Source organism: Ovis canadensis, chromosome 1, assembly GCF_042477335.2.
Source record: "Ovis canadensis isolate MfBH-ARS-UI-01 breed Bighorn chromosome 1, ARS-UI_OviCan_v2, whole genome shotgun sequence".
NCBI lineage: Eukaryota > Metazoa > Chordata > Mammalia > Artiodactyla > Bovidae > Ovis > Ovis canadensis.
The window spans coordinates 129750727-129769935 of record NC_091245.1 but is presented as its reverse complement, the minus strand read 5'-3'; the positions used below and the strand labels follow the sequence as shown (position 1 = coordinate 129769935).

Genomic DNA, 19209 nt, shown 5'->3' with positions numbered 1-19209 from the left:
GTTTTTTGTTATAAACTTATAATATATAAGCTTATATATTTTAATTTGAATGGTTTTATATTATAAGCTTATAATATAAGTCCATTCAAATCCTATATGAGATTGGAAGGCAGAACAATGCCCCCCCCCGCCTCCCCACTCCCTGCAACACCTATACTATATTATCCCAGTTTTGGAAAACTTAACTTTTCCTTTGCTTGCTTGTTGGCTAATTCTATAGGTTAATAGTGTGAAAACTATGGACCTTGGTTCAGATCTGTCCCACTACCTGTTTTGGTGTGGTCCATGGGGTAAGAATATTTTTTAAATTTTTAAATCATTGACAAACATTAATAAGAGAATAATATTTGGTGACAGTTGGAAATGGTATGAAATTCTAATTTCAGTGTCTATAAATACAGCTTTATGGAAACACAGATGAGCCTGTTTTTACTATTTTTGTAAATAAAGTTTTATTGGCATCCATCAATCCATTTATATCTTGTCTATTGCTGCTTTCCATGATAGAAATGACAGAAATGAGCATAGTCATTACTCAGTAGTGGATTGGTTCCAGCAAGCCCCATGGTCAAGTCCGTGGATGCTTTAGTCCCTTATATGAAATAGTGTAGTACAGTGTTGTGTGTCTACAAGTTCTGTATCTCCAGATTATACATCTGTGGATTCATGGAGTCACAGAGGTTGAATCCATGCATGGATTCAGAGGGTCCACAGTAAATGCCACAGAGACCATAGGGCTTCCTAAGCCTAAAATATTTACTCTCTGGCCCTTTACAGCAAAACGTTGCAGACCACTGGCATAGGTGAAAACACTGAAGTCTCAGAAGTGTTTGGTCTCAACTTGCACAGCTTTCTGAAGGCAGAATCACAATTCAAACTTAGATCTTCTAAGTCTTCCAGTGCTGTTAGTCTTCCCTATATTTTGCCCCCTTGAAATCATAATTTCTACTCATATAGTGCTTATTATCTTTCCAGCACTGTTATAATTACTGTCCGTATATTATCTTTTAATCATCAAAATCGCCGATAAGATAGGCACTGTAGTTATTCCCCATACTTGGGAAAATTGGGGCACAGATTTGTTAACTAGTTTTATGAAAGTCCCACAACAGCAAGAGACAGAGCCAGGTTGGGGACCCAGGAAGCCTGGCTCTTAAACACTGAGTAGTGGGAAGGAGGCGCAAGAGGGGAGGGATATATGTATACTTATAGCTGATTCACTTTGCTGTACAGCAGAAACCAATACAACATTGTAAAGCAATTATCCTCCAGTCAAAAAAAGTAAAAAGAAAAAAACACTGCATAGTATTTGGCCCCTTTCCATGAGAAAAACACCAAGCCCAAGAAACAGAACACTTTTGGGTGGTTTAGTGCTTCCAGTTCTAATGCCTCTCTTGAGTTTTATGATATAAAAATGATAGAGAGTTGGTCATTCTGCCATCTCAACCGTGCAGTGAACCTGGGCTAGGCAAGTGGCTCCCAGTCACCTTCAAAATAAAAGACTGTACGACCAGAAGTTCTTGGAGGAGGGCCACCTCGTTCTTGCTTTGGGGCTCCCATCTTCACGCTATGATCCTTCGCTATATTACGAAGACAAGCAGGTTTGGGAAGGAATGGCAACATCACTGCAAGTAAGGATCACAAACAAGCTTCTCTGGGGCCGAGGGAAATCCTAGCTGAGGTTTGACCAGGGTCAGGAGCAGAGGAAAGGACCACGCAAAAGAGCAACAGTGTGAGACCCTCTCACCGCATACACAGGACCTCAGGATGCTTTCTCACCCTTCCACTCTCAGTCCTGGAACCAAGGGAAGAATCTAACCTCCTGAATCTGTTGCAGGGAAAAGCCAATTCTGACTCTTTGTTGGAACTGTTCTTTTTTTTTTTTTGGCTTGCTTTTCGTAGCATTTGCCAACAAAGATCCGTCTAGTCAAAGCTATGGTTTTTCCAGTAGTCATGTAGGATGTGAGAGTTGGACTATAAAGAAAGCTGAGCACTAAATAATTGATGCTTTTGAACTGTGGTGTTGGAGAAGACTCTTGAGAGTCCCTTGGACTGCAAGGAGATCCAACTGGTCCATCCTCAAGGAGATCAGTCCTGAATATTCATTGGAAGGACTGATGCTGAAGCTCTAATACTTTGGCCACCTGATATGAAGAACTGACTCACTGGAAAAGATTCTGATGCTGGGAAAGATTGAAGACAGGAGGAAAAGGGGACGATAGAGGATGAGACGGTTGGATGGCATCACCAACTTGATAGACATGAGTTTGAGCAAGCTCCAGGAGTTGGTGATGGACAGGGAAGCCTGGCGTGCTGCCGTCCACGGGGTCGCAAAGAGTCAGACATGACTGAACAACTGAACTGAACTGAACTTCCGGAAACTTTGCCATTATAATCATATATAATGGCCTGCCTCAGAGAGTCCTTTCCCTCTACGTTAGACTAAAATGCCTTTGTTCAGAATCCTGTATGTGGATGGCAGGAAGAAAGAAAGAAACACATCCTTTACCTGAGGCTTGCCATCCTAGGAGATATTTGCAAGATGAATGGCCTTTTTACTTTGTTTCTTCACCTCTCCCCATCTCTGATCTGTAAAAGAAACTGACCTCCAGACCCCAATAAGAGGGTTAATTTGAGACATTTATCTGCCCTCTTCTATTCCTTGCCCCAACACCTCATCTCCAATTCATTGGCCTGTCATGGGGTGAAGAGCTTGGACTTGGTAACAAATCTATTCAGCTTTTTTTTTTTTTTAAATTAATTAATGGTTGCGCTGGGTCTTTGTTGCTCGGCGGGCTTTCTCTAGCTGTGGCAAATGGGGACTGCTCTTTGTTGCGACGCAAGGGCTTCTCACTGTGGCGTCTCTCGTGGAGGAGCACAAGCTTCGGTAGTTGCAGGAGGTGGGCCCAGCAGTTGTGGCATGTGGGCTGTAGAGCTCAGGCTTAGTGGCCCTGTGGCATCCGGAATCTTCCTGGACTAGGGATCGAACCTGCATTGGTAGGCGGATTCTTATCCATTGTACCACCAGGGGAGTCCTACACAGCTTTTTTTTAAAAAAAATTTTATTTCTTTATTTGCTTCTGCTGGGGCTTAGTTATGGCATGCAGAATCTAGTTCCCTGACTAGTGATCAAACCCCAGGCCCCCTGTGTTGGAAGTGTGGAGTCTTAGCCACAGGACCATCAGGAAATTCCTTTACAGCTTTATTGTGATGCATCTCATAACAGATTTGCATTCGCTAGCTCAAAGCAGCCTGCTAAAACCCTTGTACCTTTTTGCTTACTTAAGTATTTATTCCCTCGTGTTTGTTTCAAGCAGATGTACCAGTCCTTTATATTATAGAACAGTAGGGTTAAGAAGGAGCTTGGAGGCTTTTGTGTGATTGATGGAAGAAAAGTCTGACATACAAGAATTTTTTGTGGGGATGGAGTTGGAGGGATGAAGAGATAATTTTCTCCAAGGAGACTGCTCCTGTCACTCTGGGGAGCTATGTCTCCTGGAGCTTCAGACTGCAGTGAGGTGAGGCAGGAGCTGGTAAACTATACCCTGTGTGCTCAATGTGTCCAATTCTTTGAGACCGCAGGAACTGTAGCCTGCCAGGCTCCTCTGTCCATGTGGTTTCTCCAGACAAGAATACTGGAGCGGGTTGCCGTGCCTTCCTCCTGGGGATCTTCCCGACTCAAGAATTGAGCCTGCGTCTTTATGTCTCCTGCGTTGGTAGGTGGGTTCTTCAGCACTAGTGCCAACTGGGGAGTAAACTGTGGCTGTGGGGCAAATCTAGGCTGCTATCTGTTTTTGTAAACAAAGTTTTATTGGAACCCAGATACGTCCATTTGTTTTCTGCTCTTGTAAATCAATGGAGGCCCTCCATTCAAATAGATCTTTTTTAAAAAAAAATAGCATTATTTATTTTTGGCTGTGCTGGGTCTTCGATGCTGCATGCAAGCTTTCTCTAGTTGTGGTGTGCAGGCTTCTCACTGCAGCGGCTTCTCTCATTGCAGAGCATGGGTTCTAGGTGCACAGGTTCCGTAGCTGTGGGGCGCTGGCCTAACGGCTCCTTGGCATGCGGATTCTTCCCAGACCAAGGATTGAACCTGTGTTCCCTGCATTGGCAGGTGGACGCCCATCCACCGCACCACAGGGACGTCCCAAGCACATCTTGTCTGTGGCTGCTTTTGTGCTACCATGGCAGAGCTGAGTAGCTGTGGCAGCGATCACAGTAGTTCATTCAGTGTGGGACATTTATTATTTGATCCTTTACTGAAAAAAATTACTGACTGATGGTTTTAAGGGAAGACTAATTACTTCACTATCATGAACCATTTCTTTTTTGGAGATTATAGGTTGCATATATCAGATAGCAAGGGGAAACTAACTTTAAATTATTGATGAAAATGTCTTTTAAGCTGTTCTCTAAATGCTGCAGAGAAATTTTTTAAATTTCTGTTTACATTTTTAAAATTTTTTAAAATGTTTAATGTTTACATTTATAAAACCCTGGACCCAATCCTAGCCATGGCAGAGCCATGGGAATGGGTATTTTTAAAAGGCATGAACCTGGAATGAGGAAGTTTGGGAAATACTAGCCTGGTACATACCAAGTCTTCCCAAGATGCCTATTGAATTGTGTCAAGAAATTGAGATCACATTAATTATGACAACAGTCTGTACCCTGAGCTGCTGTGTGTATTATAAACCACAATTCGGAAGCAAGTCAAGGGTTCATTATTTGAAAATCTCCTTGATTTCTATTAAAAATAACTTTCCAGGACTCTCTTGGTGGTACAGTGGCTAAGAATCTCCTGCCAATTCAGGGGATACAGTTCTGATCCCTGGTCCTCTATCCCTGGTCTGGGAGGATCCCACAAGCCTTGCAGCAACTAAGTTCTTGTGCCACAACTACTGAACCCATGTGCCTAGAGCCTGCGCTCTGTAACAAGAGAAGCCACTGCAACGAGAAGCCTGTGCACCGCACGCAGAGGAGCACCCGCTCGCTGCAGCTAGAGAAAGCCCTCAAGCAGCAAGGAGGACCCATCACAACCAAAAAGTAAATAAACAAAAAACCTTACAAAAAATAACTTTCCATGTAACAATAAACACCCATTTACTGCTGAAAAGGAGAAAACAAAAACTTTACATGTTGCTCCTAGCCAGAAACATACTGCTAATCTGTTGATATTTTGAGGTACACACCCTATTCTTTCTGGATTGAATTAGTATACTTCTATTGAATTCTTAAAATACCATGTAGTTATTTTGGGTTACAATTGTGGGAAGGGATTTCACTTGGGTTTCAGATTTGTTACCCTCTTGGAAGTGTTTAGATAAAGAGCCAAGAAATACATCACTGCTCCCATGGGAACAGAAGAACTGGTGAATATTATTTAAAGCCTTGAATTTGCGTGATTGGGCTTGGACAGAGCACATTTAGAATATTTAGATGTAGTCTTTTTGTTCCTTTGTTGTGATTGTCATTGTCCTTTAATGACGTCTTTTCTTTTGTATTTCTTTACCAACTGGGCATCATCACACCACTGCTAATGGCATGAGAATGTAGCTGGACCACACAATAGGTGGTCCCCAGGACTGCTATGAAGATGCTGGAGAATTATCTGAATAAAAACCTATGCTACACCTGTCAGGTGCTTTTGACAACATCATAAGAGGTGATATTTCTGTTGTGTCTAGCATATAACTGCCTTTTTCTTTCTCTGGTTGGCTCGCCAAGGGCTTTGATGATCAGGGCAGAGGAAAAAGATGCTACCTCCTTCTGAGGCCTTCCATTATGAAGGGTCAGTTTCACTGGACTCCAGATGCCTTCAGTTACTGATTCCCTGATTTGGGAGCCAGTGCAGAATTGGTATCCACTTCCTCATCAGCGTACACAGGATCCACCAACTTCAGTTTCCTTGAAGTTGAACTTAGGTGTCACGGTAAAGGTGGTGTCGGGGGAACCTAGATGCGAGACCATACCTTCGTCTCCTTCGGACCCAAACTTGAGAGTCAGGCATTGCTATTTGCTTGTTTATTTTTGGCCATCCTGGGCCTCCGTTGCTGCTCATGGGCTTCCTCTAGTTGAGGTGAGCAGGGGCTACTCTTTGGGTATGTGGGCTTCTCGTTGAGGTGGCTTCTTTTATTCCAGAACACAGCCTCGAGGTGCATAGGCTCAGTAGTTGTGGCCCATAGGCCTTGACTGCTAGCTCGGCAGTTGTGATGCACAAGCTTAGCTGCCTTGCAACCTGTGGAATCTTCCAGAACCAGGGATCAAATATGTGTCCCTTGCATTGGCAGATGGTTTCTTAACCACTGGACCACAAGGAAGTTCGAGAGTCAGACACTGTTAACAGAACAACCCAGTCTGATCTTTCATACAGAGTGCCTCCTGGTACAGTGGAAATAGCGTGAACCCAGGGATCGAATCCAGGTCTCCTGCATTGCAGGCAGATTCTTTACCAGGGAAGCCCCAAAATGAGAGAAACTGAATCTTTCCTGGGTCATTATTCCATAATGATTATTTCTCCTTGAACCTGTTACTTAAATTGTCTGAGTCTCAGTTTCCTCATCCATTAAACAGAGATGACAGGATTGACCATGTTTATTTCACAGGATTATTGGGAAGATGAAGATGAACCTCTTGGATAAGACTCTTTGATAAATTTTAATGCAATAGATAAATGACATTTCTATAAAATAACATCAAACAGTATAATAATTTCTGGAAAGATTTGCTGTTAGAAATGCAAATCGGCTTATATGTGAATGCTTTTAATCATTTGCATCTATACCTCTTATTACTACTGTTCCTGGGCTTTCCAGGTGGCGCAGTGGTAAAGAAGCTGCCTGCCATTGCAGGAGATGGGTCAGGAAGATCCCCTGGAGGAGGAAATGACAACCCACTCTAGTGTTCTTACCTGGGAACTGGCATGGACAGAGGAGCCCGGTGAGCTACAGTCCATGGGGTCACAAAAAGTCAGACACAACTGAGCATACACACACACACACACACACACACACACACACACACATACACTATGTATAGCGTAACAAATTAGCCTTTTATTAATTAGAGCAAGGAAACTTGCTATATCCTTTTACTTATTTATTTAACATTTCTTGAGCAATTTAAAGTTTACAGGGAAAAATGAGTGGAAATCATGCAGCTCCCATCTATCTCCTCCCTCCACTTCTCCTCCCTTAATTTCCCCAATTCTTAACATCTTGCATTAGTATGGTACATTTGTTATAATTGATGAGTCCATATAGACACATTATTATTAACCAAAGTCTGTAGTTTGTAACTGTTGGTATTGTACATTTTATGGGTTTTGACAAATGTATAATGACATAAATCCATCATTAGAGTGTCATACAGAATAGTCTCACTGCCCTAAAACCCCACGAGCCATCTATTTATCCCCCTCTCCCTCTCCACCCCTCTTCCCCTCTCCCCAAACACCGTGAACTGCTGGTCTTTGTACTGTCTCCCTAATTGTGCCTTTTCCAGAATGCCTTGTAGCTGGAATCATACAGTATGCAGTCTTTTCACACTGGACTCTCTCACTTAATAATACACACTTCAGCTTCCTCTGTGTCTTTTTGTGGCTTGATAACTTATTTCATTTTATCACTGACTAATATTTCATTGTGTGGATATACAGTTTGTTTAGCCATTTACCTATGAAAGGATGTGTTGTTTGCCTCCAGGTTTTGGCAATCATGAATGAAGCTGCTGTAAACATCTGTGTGTAAGTGTTTGTGTGGACACAAGTTTTCAGTTCCTTTGGGTAAATACCAGGCAGTGTGACTGCTGGATCATATGCTAAGAATATGTTCAGTTTTGTAGAAAATTACCAAACTGTCTCCCAAGTGGCCACACCATTTTTCACCCTTACCAGTATTTGGCATTGCCAGTGTTTTGTTTTTTTCTTTTTTTTGATCCTGGCCATTCTAATAGCGTATCTATTAGGGTATCTCATTTTGCTTTAATTTGCAATTTCCTAACGACATATGGTATTCAGCATCTTTTCATGATTATTTGTTGTCTGTATATCTTTGTTTGTGAGATGTCTATTTGGAGATTCTGCCCACTGGATTGTTTTCCTGTTGCTGAGTTGTAAGAGTTCTTTTTATGTTTTGGATATCTGTCCTTTACCTAGTCTGTATTTTGCAAAGATTTTTCTCCCAGTCTGTACACTCTCTCTTTTTTTATTTATTTTTAATTGGAGGATAATTGCTTTACAATGTTATGTTGGTTTCTGCCATACAGCAACATGAATCAGCCACAGGTATACATATGTCCCCTCCCTCTTGAACCTTCCTCCCACCTCCCACCCATTCCACCCCTCTAGGTTGGCACAGAGACCAGGCTGAGCGTTTTGTGTTATACAGCAAATTCCCACTGGCTACCTATTTTACATATGGTAATATCTATGTTTCCATGTTCCTGTCTCAGTTTGTCCCATCCTCTCCTTCCTCCACTGTGTCCACAAGTGTGTTCTCCATGTCTTCATCTCTATTGCTGCCCTGCAAATAGGTTCATCAGTACCACCTTTCTAGATTCCATATATACGTGTTAATATACAATATTTGTTTTGATGCATCCTCCTAATATTTGTTTATCTTTCATCATTTAAACTCCAGATCCGACTCTTCTGAAGTACTTCTGACCTCCAGGTTGATGGCTGTTAAAAAGTTTGGACAGTTTGAACTCTCCCGTCCTGTTTACCATTGACTCTTGTTGCGAGGTCAGTTGCATCGTAGATGGGATCAAGTCATCAAGCCCAACAGCAGCTCAACCTCAGCCCTCACGTTCTTCCGCGGAATCATCGCTCTATCATCTCCTCCGAGTCCGCCGATGGCCCGTCCAAGTTGGCCGGGTCCCGGGGAGCCGATTGGAGCGGCCGAAACATTTTTGCTGACTGCAGTCATGCTCTCCCGGCCCGTTTGCTGGAATAGACACAGACACCGATTGGGTCACGCTGAAGACATTCCTGTCTTGTGAAGCAAGTCTGTTTGTATTTTAGGTTTGCCAGGACTAATGAATTAAAACATTTGGACGCTCCGCAACTTGCTGTTTATCAATGCCTCTTGACAGGAGGAGGGTTTTTCTTTTGCGCTTGCTTTTTCTAGAAGCATGACAACATCCTGGCTGCGGGAGAGGCAAGGAAAGGAGAGAGGGGTCGTGGAGGGAAGCGGAACAGGGAGAGGCCCCGTGGGACGCCGGGGTCTGGGGGACAGCAGGTAGCAGCGAGCCGCCCTCCCAGCTGTCACTGCTGCTCAGATTGTCACGCTGCTATGTGGCAGGTGCAGCCTGGACTGCCACTAGGTCTCCACTCCACAAAGGCAGCGACCGGCCAAGGCAGTGGCTGGCCCTGGATTACACGAGTCCAGACACTCGACTAAGTGAGGTAAGGCGACAGGTGTGAAAGGCCAACGAAACGCTCAGAGCACCAGCAACTTCACCAAAGCTCTGCTACCGCCCCGAGGAGGAATCAGCCCATTTCCCCCAGGCGGTGTGATGAAAAGGCAAGTGGGTGAAGGGGCTGACACCGTGTGGAACTCCAGATCCACCCAACTTTGCCGCCCGCCATCCTTTGGGAGGCAGACAGATGTTCTCCGTTGTGTGGAGGGGAGGGGCTCTAATTAGCTGTGTTGATCAATTTCATTCTCCCCCACCCCTTGGCCGGAAACCCTGCCAGGGAGCTCTCTACAAAACCCCCGGAGGCAAATTTCCACCCCTTGTGGTTTCTGTCTTGGTGCAAGAAAGCACTGGGAGATTTAGCCAAAGGAGGAGTGAAGCTTTTCACCCTCAGATGTTCCGATAATATGGTTTGGTGATGGTACAGGGTATGATGATAAGACTTTTTCTTTTGGCTGCAACTTTAAGGGGATTTTTATTGTTTGTTTTGTTTAATTTGAGACAGTCTGTTCTATTCCCTAGGAACAGGTGGCTAACGAGATGGTTGATTCTAACCAGACGAGACTACACACAAATGTATGTCAGAGCTAAGATAAAGCAAATTTTGAGTCAAGTAACAGTGATTTTATATTACCCTTTTCTTGAGTCGAATGTTTCATGTTAATACTTTTTTCTAACTTAGAATGACATGACTTGGAGTGCTTTATGGTTCATTGCTATTGCAGTGTTAAATGAATGGGCCAAGTATGATTCTAACTGGGTGATAAACAGTTGCTGGTTTTTCTCCAAAGCTATACTAGGTGTTTAATATAATAAGCCTGTTCTCTTTTCATGTACTGGGTAAGATGATTCCATATGTATGTATGTCTAAATATACATACATATATATATATATATATGCATTTGCTTTCACTCTATAAATAATTATGAAAACAAAATTCAGTTTTCTAGAACACTATTTTTAGATAGAGAAAAGTTATGGGAAAGAATCAGAAACCTTGCTGTGAGAAAATGCCCTGCTACAGCAGTTCCCAGAATCTCACTAAGGATGGGTAAATAGATGATTTATATTTTGCCATTTTTAGAAACATTTTCCTTAAAATATCATTCAGAGTTTTTGGTTTACTGTCTCCATGAGAAGGAAAATAGAGGGCTTAGGGGGATGCTTGATTAAAAATAGAGACGTTAAATATATGGGTTTAAATGACAAAGATATCGTGTATTTATAATAACATCTTTTCCTAGTTCCATTGAATAAAAACAATCAAATATCTTTGTTAAAATGTACTTGGGCTACATTCTGTTATTTTAACAAAGAATACTTATATATTTTCACCCACCCCAATCCATCTTATCTGTAGTATGTTTTTCCATTCATTTCTATCTTAGTTTATTAATTCAATGACAATTTAGTAGGTGGGGTGGAGTATGCGTAGGATGTTTTAGGATTTTCTTTTGCTTATATTGTATGTTGTCTTTTGCTTTTATCATATCTATTTTAGAAATGTTTGATAGACTTATAGGTAGTTAATCAGATATTTAAAGCACATACTATTCATAATATAATGGGGGAATGTCTTTAAGTAGTCTTTGGTATTGAAATAATTAAGTAGTCATTGAAATAATTCCATGATATGATACTCATTTGTTACCACTCTCAGATCAATAATTCAGATCCAATTTAGGCTTCTGAGTGTGAAGAGCTGTCTGATGCCTTATTAAGATTCGTTATCCCCCTCAATTAAAAATAAAGCACTATGTAAGACCTCAAAGGGCCAGGGCTGGATGGGTCAGTACAGGGGATATTAAAAAAAGTGAGGTGGGTGGAGATTTTGCTCCATCCTGTAAATCTCATTCTAGATGTATTTCTAAAGGAAATTTTTTTTTTATAAGCCAGAAAAAGAATTTTAAGTGGAGCAGGTGTAGGGAAAGGAAGCTAGGAGCTAGAAACAGCTTTAAAATAAGAAAACATTGCTTACTAATTTTCTTTTCTAATTTCCAAAGGGCTCTTGGGACGATGTTGGATAAAGTGACCATGGCTCTGTCTTGTCCTTGCAGCTGGAAGACCCAGAGGAAGGCCAAGGCTCAGGTGCCCACATGATCAGCACAGCCAGGGTACCTGCAGATAAGCCAGTACGCATTGCCTTCAGCCTCGACAATGCCGCAGGTATGCTCTGCTCTGAGGAAAAGAGCCCCCCTACCACCACCCCACCCGCTGCCTTCTTACTATCTTCTTTTTCATGAAGGGTATTTAAAAATGCATGCTTGGGGAACTCCCTGGTGGTCCAGGGGTTAGGACTCTGCACTTCCTCTGCAGGGGCCATGGGTTCTATCCTTGGTCAGGGAACTAAGATCTTGCATGCTGCATGACCTAAAAAAGAGAATGCCTGATATGACCCAGTGGTGGGGAGTATGATTTTTTTTCTTTTTTTTTTTTAATCACACATTGTTGAAGTGTGGCTTCCAGAAATCCCTCTGGTGATATTTCCATCTCCAAACCTTGGGTGGTTGGAGCACATTTCTTTTTCACTTTCTCCGTTTTCGCTTTCTTTTATTATAAAATTCATGGAGCTATAGCAATTTCAAAGGAGAGCAAATTATGTCATTGTTCAAACTGCATGAGGAAACGTGTACTAAGAGCTGGCAGTTGGCTAGGTAAGATAAAAATATCGCTGTCCTGGTTCGAGTAGCATTTCCTGAAGCCCAGTTCCAAATGCTGGTTTCTCACTGGTGCTCCCACACTTCCGGCTAAATAAACAGTCTCCAGCAGGAGTGATGAATGGGACAGGTGAGGCAGACCCTCTTGAAACAGTTCGGTCTGAGGTGAGGCTGCCATACTTAGAGCCCTGTGTCACGGCTTCCTTCAGTGACCTCTTAACACGCATATTCAGTTGCACCTCCTTTAACAGGGGACCCCAGGTGGTGTGAGGTCACAGATGTGAGGAAGGGAAGGCTTGGGTTTCTTCCGCTGGCATCAGCTTTTGCTTGCAGTCTAATGTCATCCGTTAAAGTCACATAATCATACACTTTAAACCACACCATCATTTAAACCTTAGATCTTCTGAGAATTGATTCCTTCCTTCCCTCCTTTTCTTCCTTCCTTCCTTCTTGCGGAGCTCCTGGAGGACGGAACACTTTAAAAAGTAATGATTGAAAGAGGACAAAGTAATACAGAGTAAGGATCTGGGCTCTGTGATGGCTGACATTACACAGCCCATTCAGACTTGACTATGTGCGTGCAGTTGCTCAGTCTTCGCGACCCCATGGACTGCAGCCCTCCAGGCTCCTCTGTCCATGGAGTTTTCCAGGCAAGGATACTGGAGTGGGTTGACATTTCCTCTTCCATCAGACTTTACTAGATTGCATGATTATGGTGGTGACAATTACCCTGGGGTTCCTAGACTGTGCAGCCGCCAGGGGCGGATTCGTTCTGCAGGTGAAAGAGGTGAAGCCTTGATTCTTCGTCACTTGCTCTTCTGACACTTTCCCCATGGCTGCTGTTATGCTGTATTCCCACTCAATGTTGCCCTGAAAGACAATGGTGAAGGGAAATCCTCCCAACTGGCAAATCAACCCGTCCTAACTTAGAAATGACAATGACTATCCGTTGCATTTGTCTATTCATTAGACTTTCCTTTATACTATTTCTGATCTTTGGAATAACCATGCTGTGTACCTATTAGTATTCTTAATTTGCAGAGACAAAGATTGAAGTCCAGAGACCACACTGTTAGTAAATAACAGAGTTATGATTTAAACTCACATCCCTGCACTGGACTGTTTAAACCCTCTCCATTATTCCAAGCTGTGTCGCTAAGAAGAAAAAGAAAACTACGTGTGTAGGGAGAAAGAGTCTGTAAGAACTCTCTATACTTTCTACTTAATTTATCTATAAACCTAAAACTGCTCTGAAGAATAAAGTCTCCTGTTAAAACAAAAAGAAAAACCAAACAAAAAAAAAAAAAAAAGAAAAGCTCCTTCTGTTTTTATGCATTTCCTAAATGCAAGATTTTGAGTAATAACAAGTGCTTGACTGGCTGGCTCTCGAGACAGACACATGTAAACGCAAACTCCAGGGAGAAAGCAAATGTATAATTTTCTTCCTTGTGCTTCTGTTCCACATGAGCAAGACAAGTCCTGTTATAATCAACAGAGTTCCAGAGAAAATGTAGTATATAAAGCTTGTTTGTTCTAAATAGTATGATTATGTCATAATTTGGGATGACACAAATAAATGTTCCCTCATTTTCATTTTAACAAAATTTATGTACAGAAAAGAGCCATGGAGAGAGGAGGCTCTTGCTCTCTGGGTTGCATGAATAGATTCTTCCTTGAAAATACAAGATGTACAACTTGTAATTAATTTACCATCATCTTTTGAGCACTGAGAATTCTTGCATATTTGTCATCAATCAATTTTGATTGGTTTGTTCCAGTCTCTTTCAAATGTCCCAAGAATGTCCACTTCTGAAATTCATGGGTTTTTTTTTGATATGGTAGCTTCCAATAAGGGTTGTCATTTATTTCAAGTAATTCCTGCCTTTTACCCCTACAGAAGGATGGTTATGAAGTTTTATCAACAACCTTCTAAAATTAAATTTTAAAAAAGATCAATGCATTCCCATAGATCTAGAAAAGGCACCTAATTAGAGAATCCAAGAGAGGAGTTAGAGTTCCCTGTTTCTCGATCTTTCTTAAAATAATCATTGGAGAGCACTCATCAAAAATGTATGTTCCATGGCCCTAGTCCTACCGCAGTAAGTTACGACCGAAGTCCAACAATCTGTATTTCCCAATTCACCTGAAGTTACAAGTGTACAGAAAGATGCTTTGCAGACACTTGGGGACACTCCCTCTGAATTCTTGAGTAAGGAGTGTGTGGAGTGTCACACCACGCAACACTTGCCATCACACACACTGTGCATGCCTTTTGAATTCCAGTGCATGTGGTCTATAGACCACACATGTAGGAGGGAAAACAAAGGAAAACATCTCATTTATAATAAGTGAGAAAACCAAGTAAGCGTTTACAAAGTGATTCCATATTACTGAATTTATTGTAGGGAATAAGGAGAGTCCACGAGAAAAGGAGCCATCTTTGTCTATGAATGGTGACTTGTTCATTTCTCATAAGCCTAATGCAGTGCTTATTCCTCTAGTCATCTCTTATTTTTCTTCATATTTTTCTGAGACAATTTAGTGTAAAAGTTAAGGGCCTAGGGCTTTGGAACTAGTGAGGGGTGGTTTCCAGATTCATTTCCATCACTGTATGATCTTGCATAAGTCACTCAACTTTTCTGAACTTCAGTTTCCCATATGTGTTTAGTAATAACTCATAGAGTTGTTGGAAGAATTAAATAATGCTATATAGATAAAGGGGGCTTCCCAGGTGGCTCAGTGGTAAAGAATCCACCTGCAATGCAGGAGATGTGGGTTCGGTCCTGGGTGGGGAAGATCCCCTGGCAAAGGAAACTACAACCTACTCCTGTATTCTAGCCTGGGAGTCCCCTGGACAGAGGAGCCTGGTGGGCTACAGTCCATGGGGTTGCAAAGAGTCAGACATGATTTAGTGACTAAAACAATAACAGCAATGTAGATAAACCATTTAGCATCATGTTTGATATGAATTAAGGACTAAACTAGCCCCTCTGTTAATGATGACTGATTCTGGAGAATTAAGCTAAGTATAAACCACGAAGCAGCTGTATGTTTCACCTACATCTCACACTTCTACCTCATGTCAAGGTAGGGTTTACAGGATAAATGAGCAGCAACTATTTAGCGACTCCTTATCCACTTGGTGGCTTGTGGATGTCTCTGCTTCTGCTCTTATTAATTAGATGAGCTTTACGTAGTTTCTGTATTTCTAGTACTCTGTCAAAGTGTGGTGGGCTGTGCCACAGAGAAGTACAATGAGATCTCCTATGGGTTTTAAAAGGCAGAGAGATTTTGGGGAAAAATCTGTCACCCAGAGCAGATGGGTACAGCTTCTTGGAAGATGTGATGGTCATCATGGGCTTGAAGGTAGGTAGGGTATAGAAAGAGAGTGTAGGAAAGATACCATTTCTGGAAACCAGGTGTAAAAAAAGGAAGCTACACATCTTCTGGGGCTTCCCTGGTGGCTCAGCAGTAAAGAATGCGCCTGCAATGCAGACGATGCGATGCGGATTTGATTCCTGAGTTGGGAAGATCCCCTGGAGAAGAAAATGGCAACCCACTCCAGTATTCTTCCCTAGGAAATCCCAGGGGCAGAGGAGTCTAGTAGGCTATAGTCCAGGGGGTCGCAAAGAGTCGGACATGACTTAGTGAGTCAACATCAACAACAACACATCTTTTAACAATTCTTCTTTTCTCCTTCAGACAGAAATCATTAGCAAAACCTATATCAGGAAGAGCACAGTTTGTTCAGGAAATGCTTAAACTCTCTTCAACCAGAGTAGAGGTCTGAGCTGTGGAAGAGTAACCTGACATTTACTAAGCCCCTCTCTGAGCCGGGCACTTTGCTGGAGTCTTGTGTGGAAAGTTTGTTTGCAGTTCTTCCGTCGCTCGCTTTGTTTCAGATAGCAGTAAACTAGCATTACCAAGTCAATCTTCAGAGGGCAATGAAAGAGTTTGTTTTGATCAGAAGCAGCAGAGTGTCAAGAATTCTTGAGCAAAGGAGTAATATGATGAAAATGGTAAGTGTTCAGTTGAAATAGCCTGGAATGTGAGGATATGAGAGAATAGAAGAGGCTTCTTATCATGGCACACAGATAAAGTGGTGAAAGCCTGGATTAGGGAATGGGATGGGATGACTGAATTCAGACTACATTTTGAAGGAAGTGTTGGAAAGATTTGCCGACAGACTGGCCTGGGAGATGGGGAATTGATCATTGATGGCAAAATGAGACACAAGTCTCCAAAAAGACTATGGACTTCAAGGGGTTAAATAAAGGAAGTCCATTTTTAGGGGGGAAAAAATACCTTTTAAAATACAATCACCATTTCTAGCCTAACATTAGGATGCTTTATTAAGTAACATTTAGCTAACCATAACTGCCAGAGGCAGCAATGCTTGTCTTTCTTTTTTTTAAGAATATATTTTATTGGAACATCCCTGGCAGTACAGTGGTTAAGACTTTGTCTTCTGACACGGGAGGTGCGTGTTTGATCCCTGGTCAGGGAGCTAAGATCTGACACGGCTCTGGGCCATAAAACCTAAGTCATAAAACAGAAGCAATATTGCAACAAATTCAATAAAGACTTTTAAAATGGTCCACATCAAAAGAAAAAAAGAATCTTTAAAAAATTTAATTTAAATTTATTTATTTGGCTGTACCCTGTGGCTTTGTAGGATCTGGGAATCTCAGTTCCCAGACCAGGGATCAAACCTTGGCCTTGTACAGTGAAAAGTTGGAGTCTTAACCACTGGACTGCAAGGAAATTCCCAGCAATGCTTGTCTTTAATAAACCAATGATAAAACTTGTATTGCCTCCAAACTTCGAATTCCAAGTTGACTTTCTAAATAGGGACTTTCACGGAGTCAGTTTTCCTCAACAGAAAATGTGCAGAAGAGAAATATGGATCTCATCTCTTGGGTTATTAGGGAGAATAACCTGGCCCTTCTCCAATTAGAATTTAGAGTCTGATGGACATGCAGATTTGATGTTAGTTACTTGAGAATTTTCCTTATCTTCAGTGGAGCCAAAATCTGGCACACTTTTGAAGAAAATCTAGGCCTTGGAGTTAAAAAAAATATTTCTTCTTATTATAGTCAGAGATACTTATTATTTAGAGTCAGAAATTTAAGCCCAAGCTCATAGCTTTCAATGTTTATTTATTTATTTATTTATTTATTTTAAATCTGGGTATGATTTCATTAGAAAACTTTTAGTTAAAAAAAATCGAGACTCACTCTGTTTATGTAAACTGTTTTGTCCCTACAAACCGGGTGTTTTGTATGGCAGTGGGAATTATGTGGAGTAGCTGAAACAACTATCCTTGAATCCAATTTAACTGCATATTATATGAATGTCTCTTTGGAAGCAAGCTTTACACATGCAAAACTAGCTCTCAGCAAAATTATGATACAGGTGAAGTGTCTCTTGTCATTGTTTTCTTCTTTTGACTTTTTTTACCTTTGGTATTTTTTGGTGTTATTTCTCTTTTCCTCCTCAGGGTCCCAAAGTTTCCATACTCCCTTCTCTTCACATTTCAATCCTTGTTTTCAGGAAAGACTCTGGAAAATCTCATTCATGCTAAGCAATAAGTAAATGTCAAGACTGACTCTTATCTCTCTAGGTGTGTTTGTGCGTATCCATGGGGGAATCAGTAGGAAGCCTAGGGATCAAGTTCCTGCGGGAATTCTACCAGCCAACTTGGTAAGGGTGGCATTTGAGGACATGGGCTGGGTGAGTCTCTTTGCATTTTCCTGAGTCACATTCTGTCCCAATTCTGACCCTACTTTGAGTTCATCTCTGCATGAGCTGACAGCAATCAGCTGAAAACCACTCAAGCTCTTAGAAGTGGGGGCGTGATCTCCTATATCTGTATTCTTTTCAGGAGCAATCCCCAAGCTTTTTGGCACCAGGGACCAGTTTCGTGGAAGACGATATTCCACAGAAGGAGGGATAGGTTTTGGGATGATTCAAGCACATCACATTTATTGTGTGCTTTATTTCTATTATTATTATATTAGTTCCACCTCAGGTCATGAGGCTTTGGATCCCAGGTGTTGGGGATCCCTGATCTATAGAGCGCAGAGTAGAGAACCCTAGTAGAACTTAATAAATACTATAAAATGTATAATACAATATCGATAATCCCTTTGAGTTCGTGCTTCTGATACCAGGTGAAGATTTTTTGAGATATAGCTGGATTTATTGGTTGGAATCTGTTGCTTAAGGCTGTAAAGAAGAGATCAGAATGGAAATGAATGCTTATGGAGTTCCTGGGTGCTTTTGCTCGTACTATCTCATCAATTTAGTCCAAGCGATGACTCTGCTGAAAAGATGTTATTATACCCATTTTACAGAAGTGGAAATGTTGGCTAAGGAAGGTTAAATAACTTGTGCAGGCACTAGTGGTAAAGAATTCACCTGCTAATGCAGCAGACAGAAGAGACACGTGTTTGGTCCCTGGGTCGGGCAGATCCCCTGGAGGAGGGCATGGCAACCCACTCCAGTGTTCTTGCCTGGAGAATCCCATGGACAGAGGAGCCTGGTGGGCTACAGTTCATGGGGTTGCAAAGAGTTGGACTGAAGTGACTTAGCACGCAGGCACTCTAATCAAGCAGCTGATAAATAATGGGAAAGGATTCAAAGCCAGGCCATTGGGGTAAAATTTTACTTTATTACCCATTTGGAGGTAGGGTCCAGGTAGCACAATGGTAAAGAATTTGCCTGCCACTGCAGGAGACACAAGAGACGAGGGTTCGATCCCTGGGTCGGGAAGATCCCCTGGAGGAGGAAATGGCAAACCCCTCCTGCATACTTGCCTGGAAAATTCCACGGACAGAGGAGCCTGGCAGGCTATAGTCCACGGGGTCGCAAAGAGTCAGACACGACTGAGTGCAAGCAAGGAAAGAAGGAATCCAAGTAATAAAAAAATCAATGTTCCCGTCAGCAAATGGCTTCCCTAGTGGTCCTGGGAAATGATGAAGGAAAGTTAGCTCTGATACATTTTCATAGAGTAGGAAAGAAGAAAGGGAGAGGAAAATTCTACTTAGTGGGGTGCTGAGAAATATATTTCCAAAGAGTTCTTGGAACACATGTTTCTGAGTGAGTGACTATGTTTCTAAGCTGAAAGTGAAA

The 19209-nt window shown here is 41.9% G+C and overlaps 1 protein-coding gene across 6 annotated transcripts in view; it reads left to right on the top strand.

Annotated features, from left to right (window-relative positions):
* Positions 1–8855: 8855 nt before the first annotated feature.
* The window catches only part of MAP3K7CL (MAP3K7 C-terminal like), a 45617-nt gene continuing 35263 nt past the window's right edge, over positions 8856–19209 (top strand). Inside the window, exons 1-3 of one of the 6 annotated variants that reach the window (XM_069578172.1) lie at positions 9006–9406; positions 9940–9993; positions 11476–11584. In XM_069578172.1, the coding sequence (XP_069434273.1) occupies positions 9958–9993; positions 11476–11584 (145 nt within the window). In that variant the 5' untranslated portion in view covers positions 9006–9406; positions 9940–9957. Of the gene's footprint in view, positions 9525–9734; positions 9846–9939; positions 9994–11475; positions 11585–19209 lie in introns of those variants that run through there. The other 5 variants (XM_069578193.1, XM_069578183.1, XM_069578215.1 and 2 more) reach the window with 5 other exon arrangements.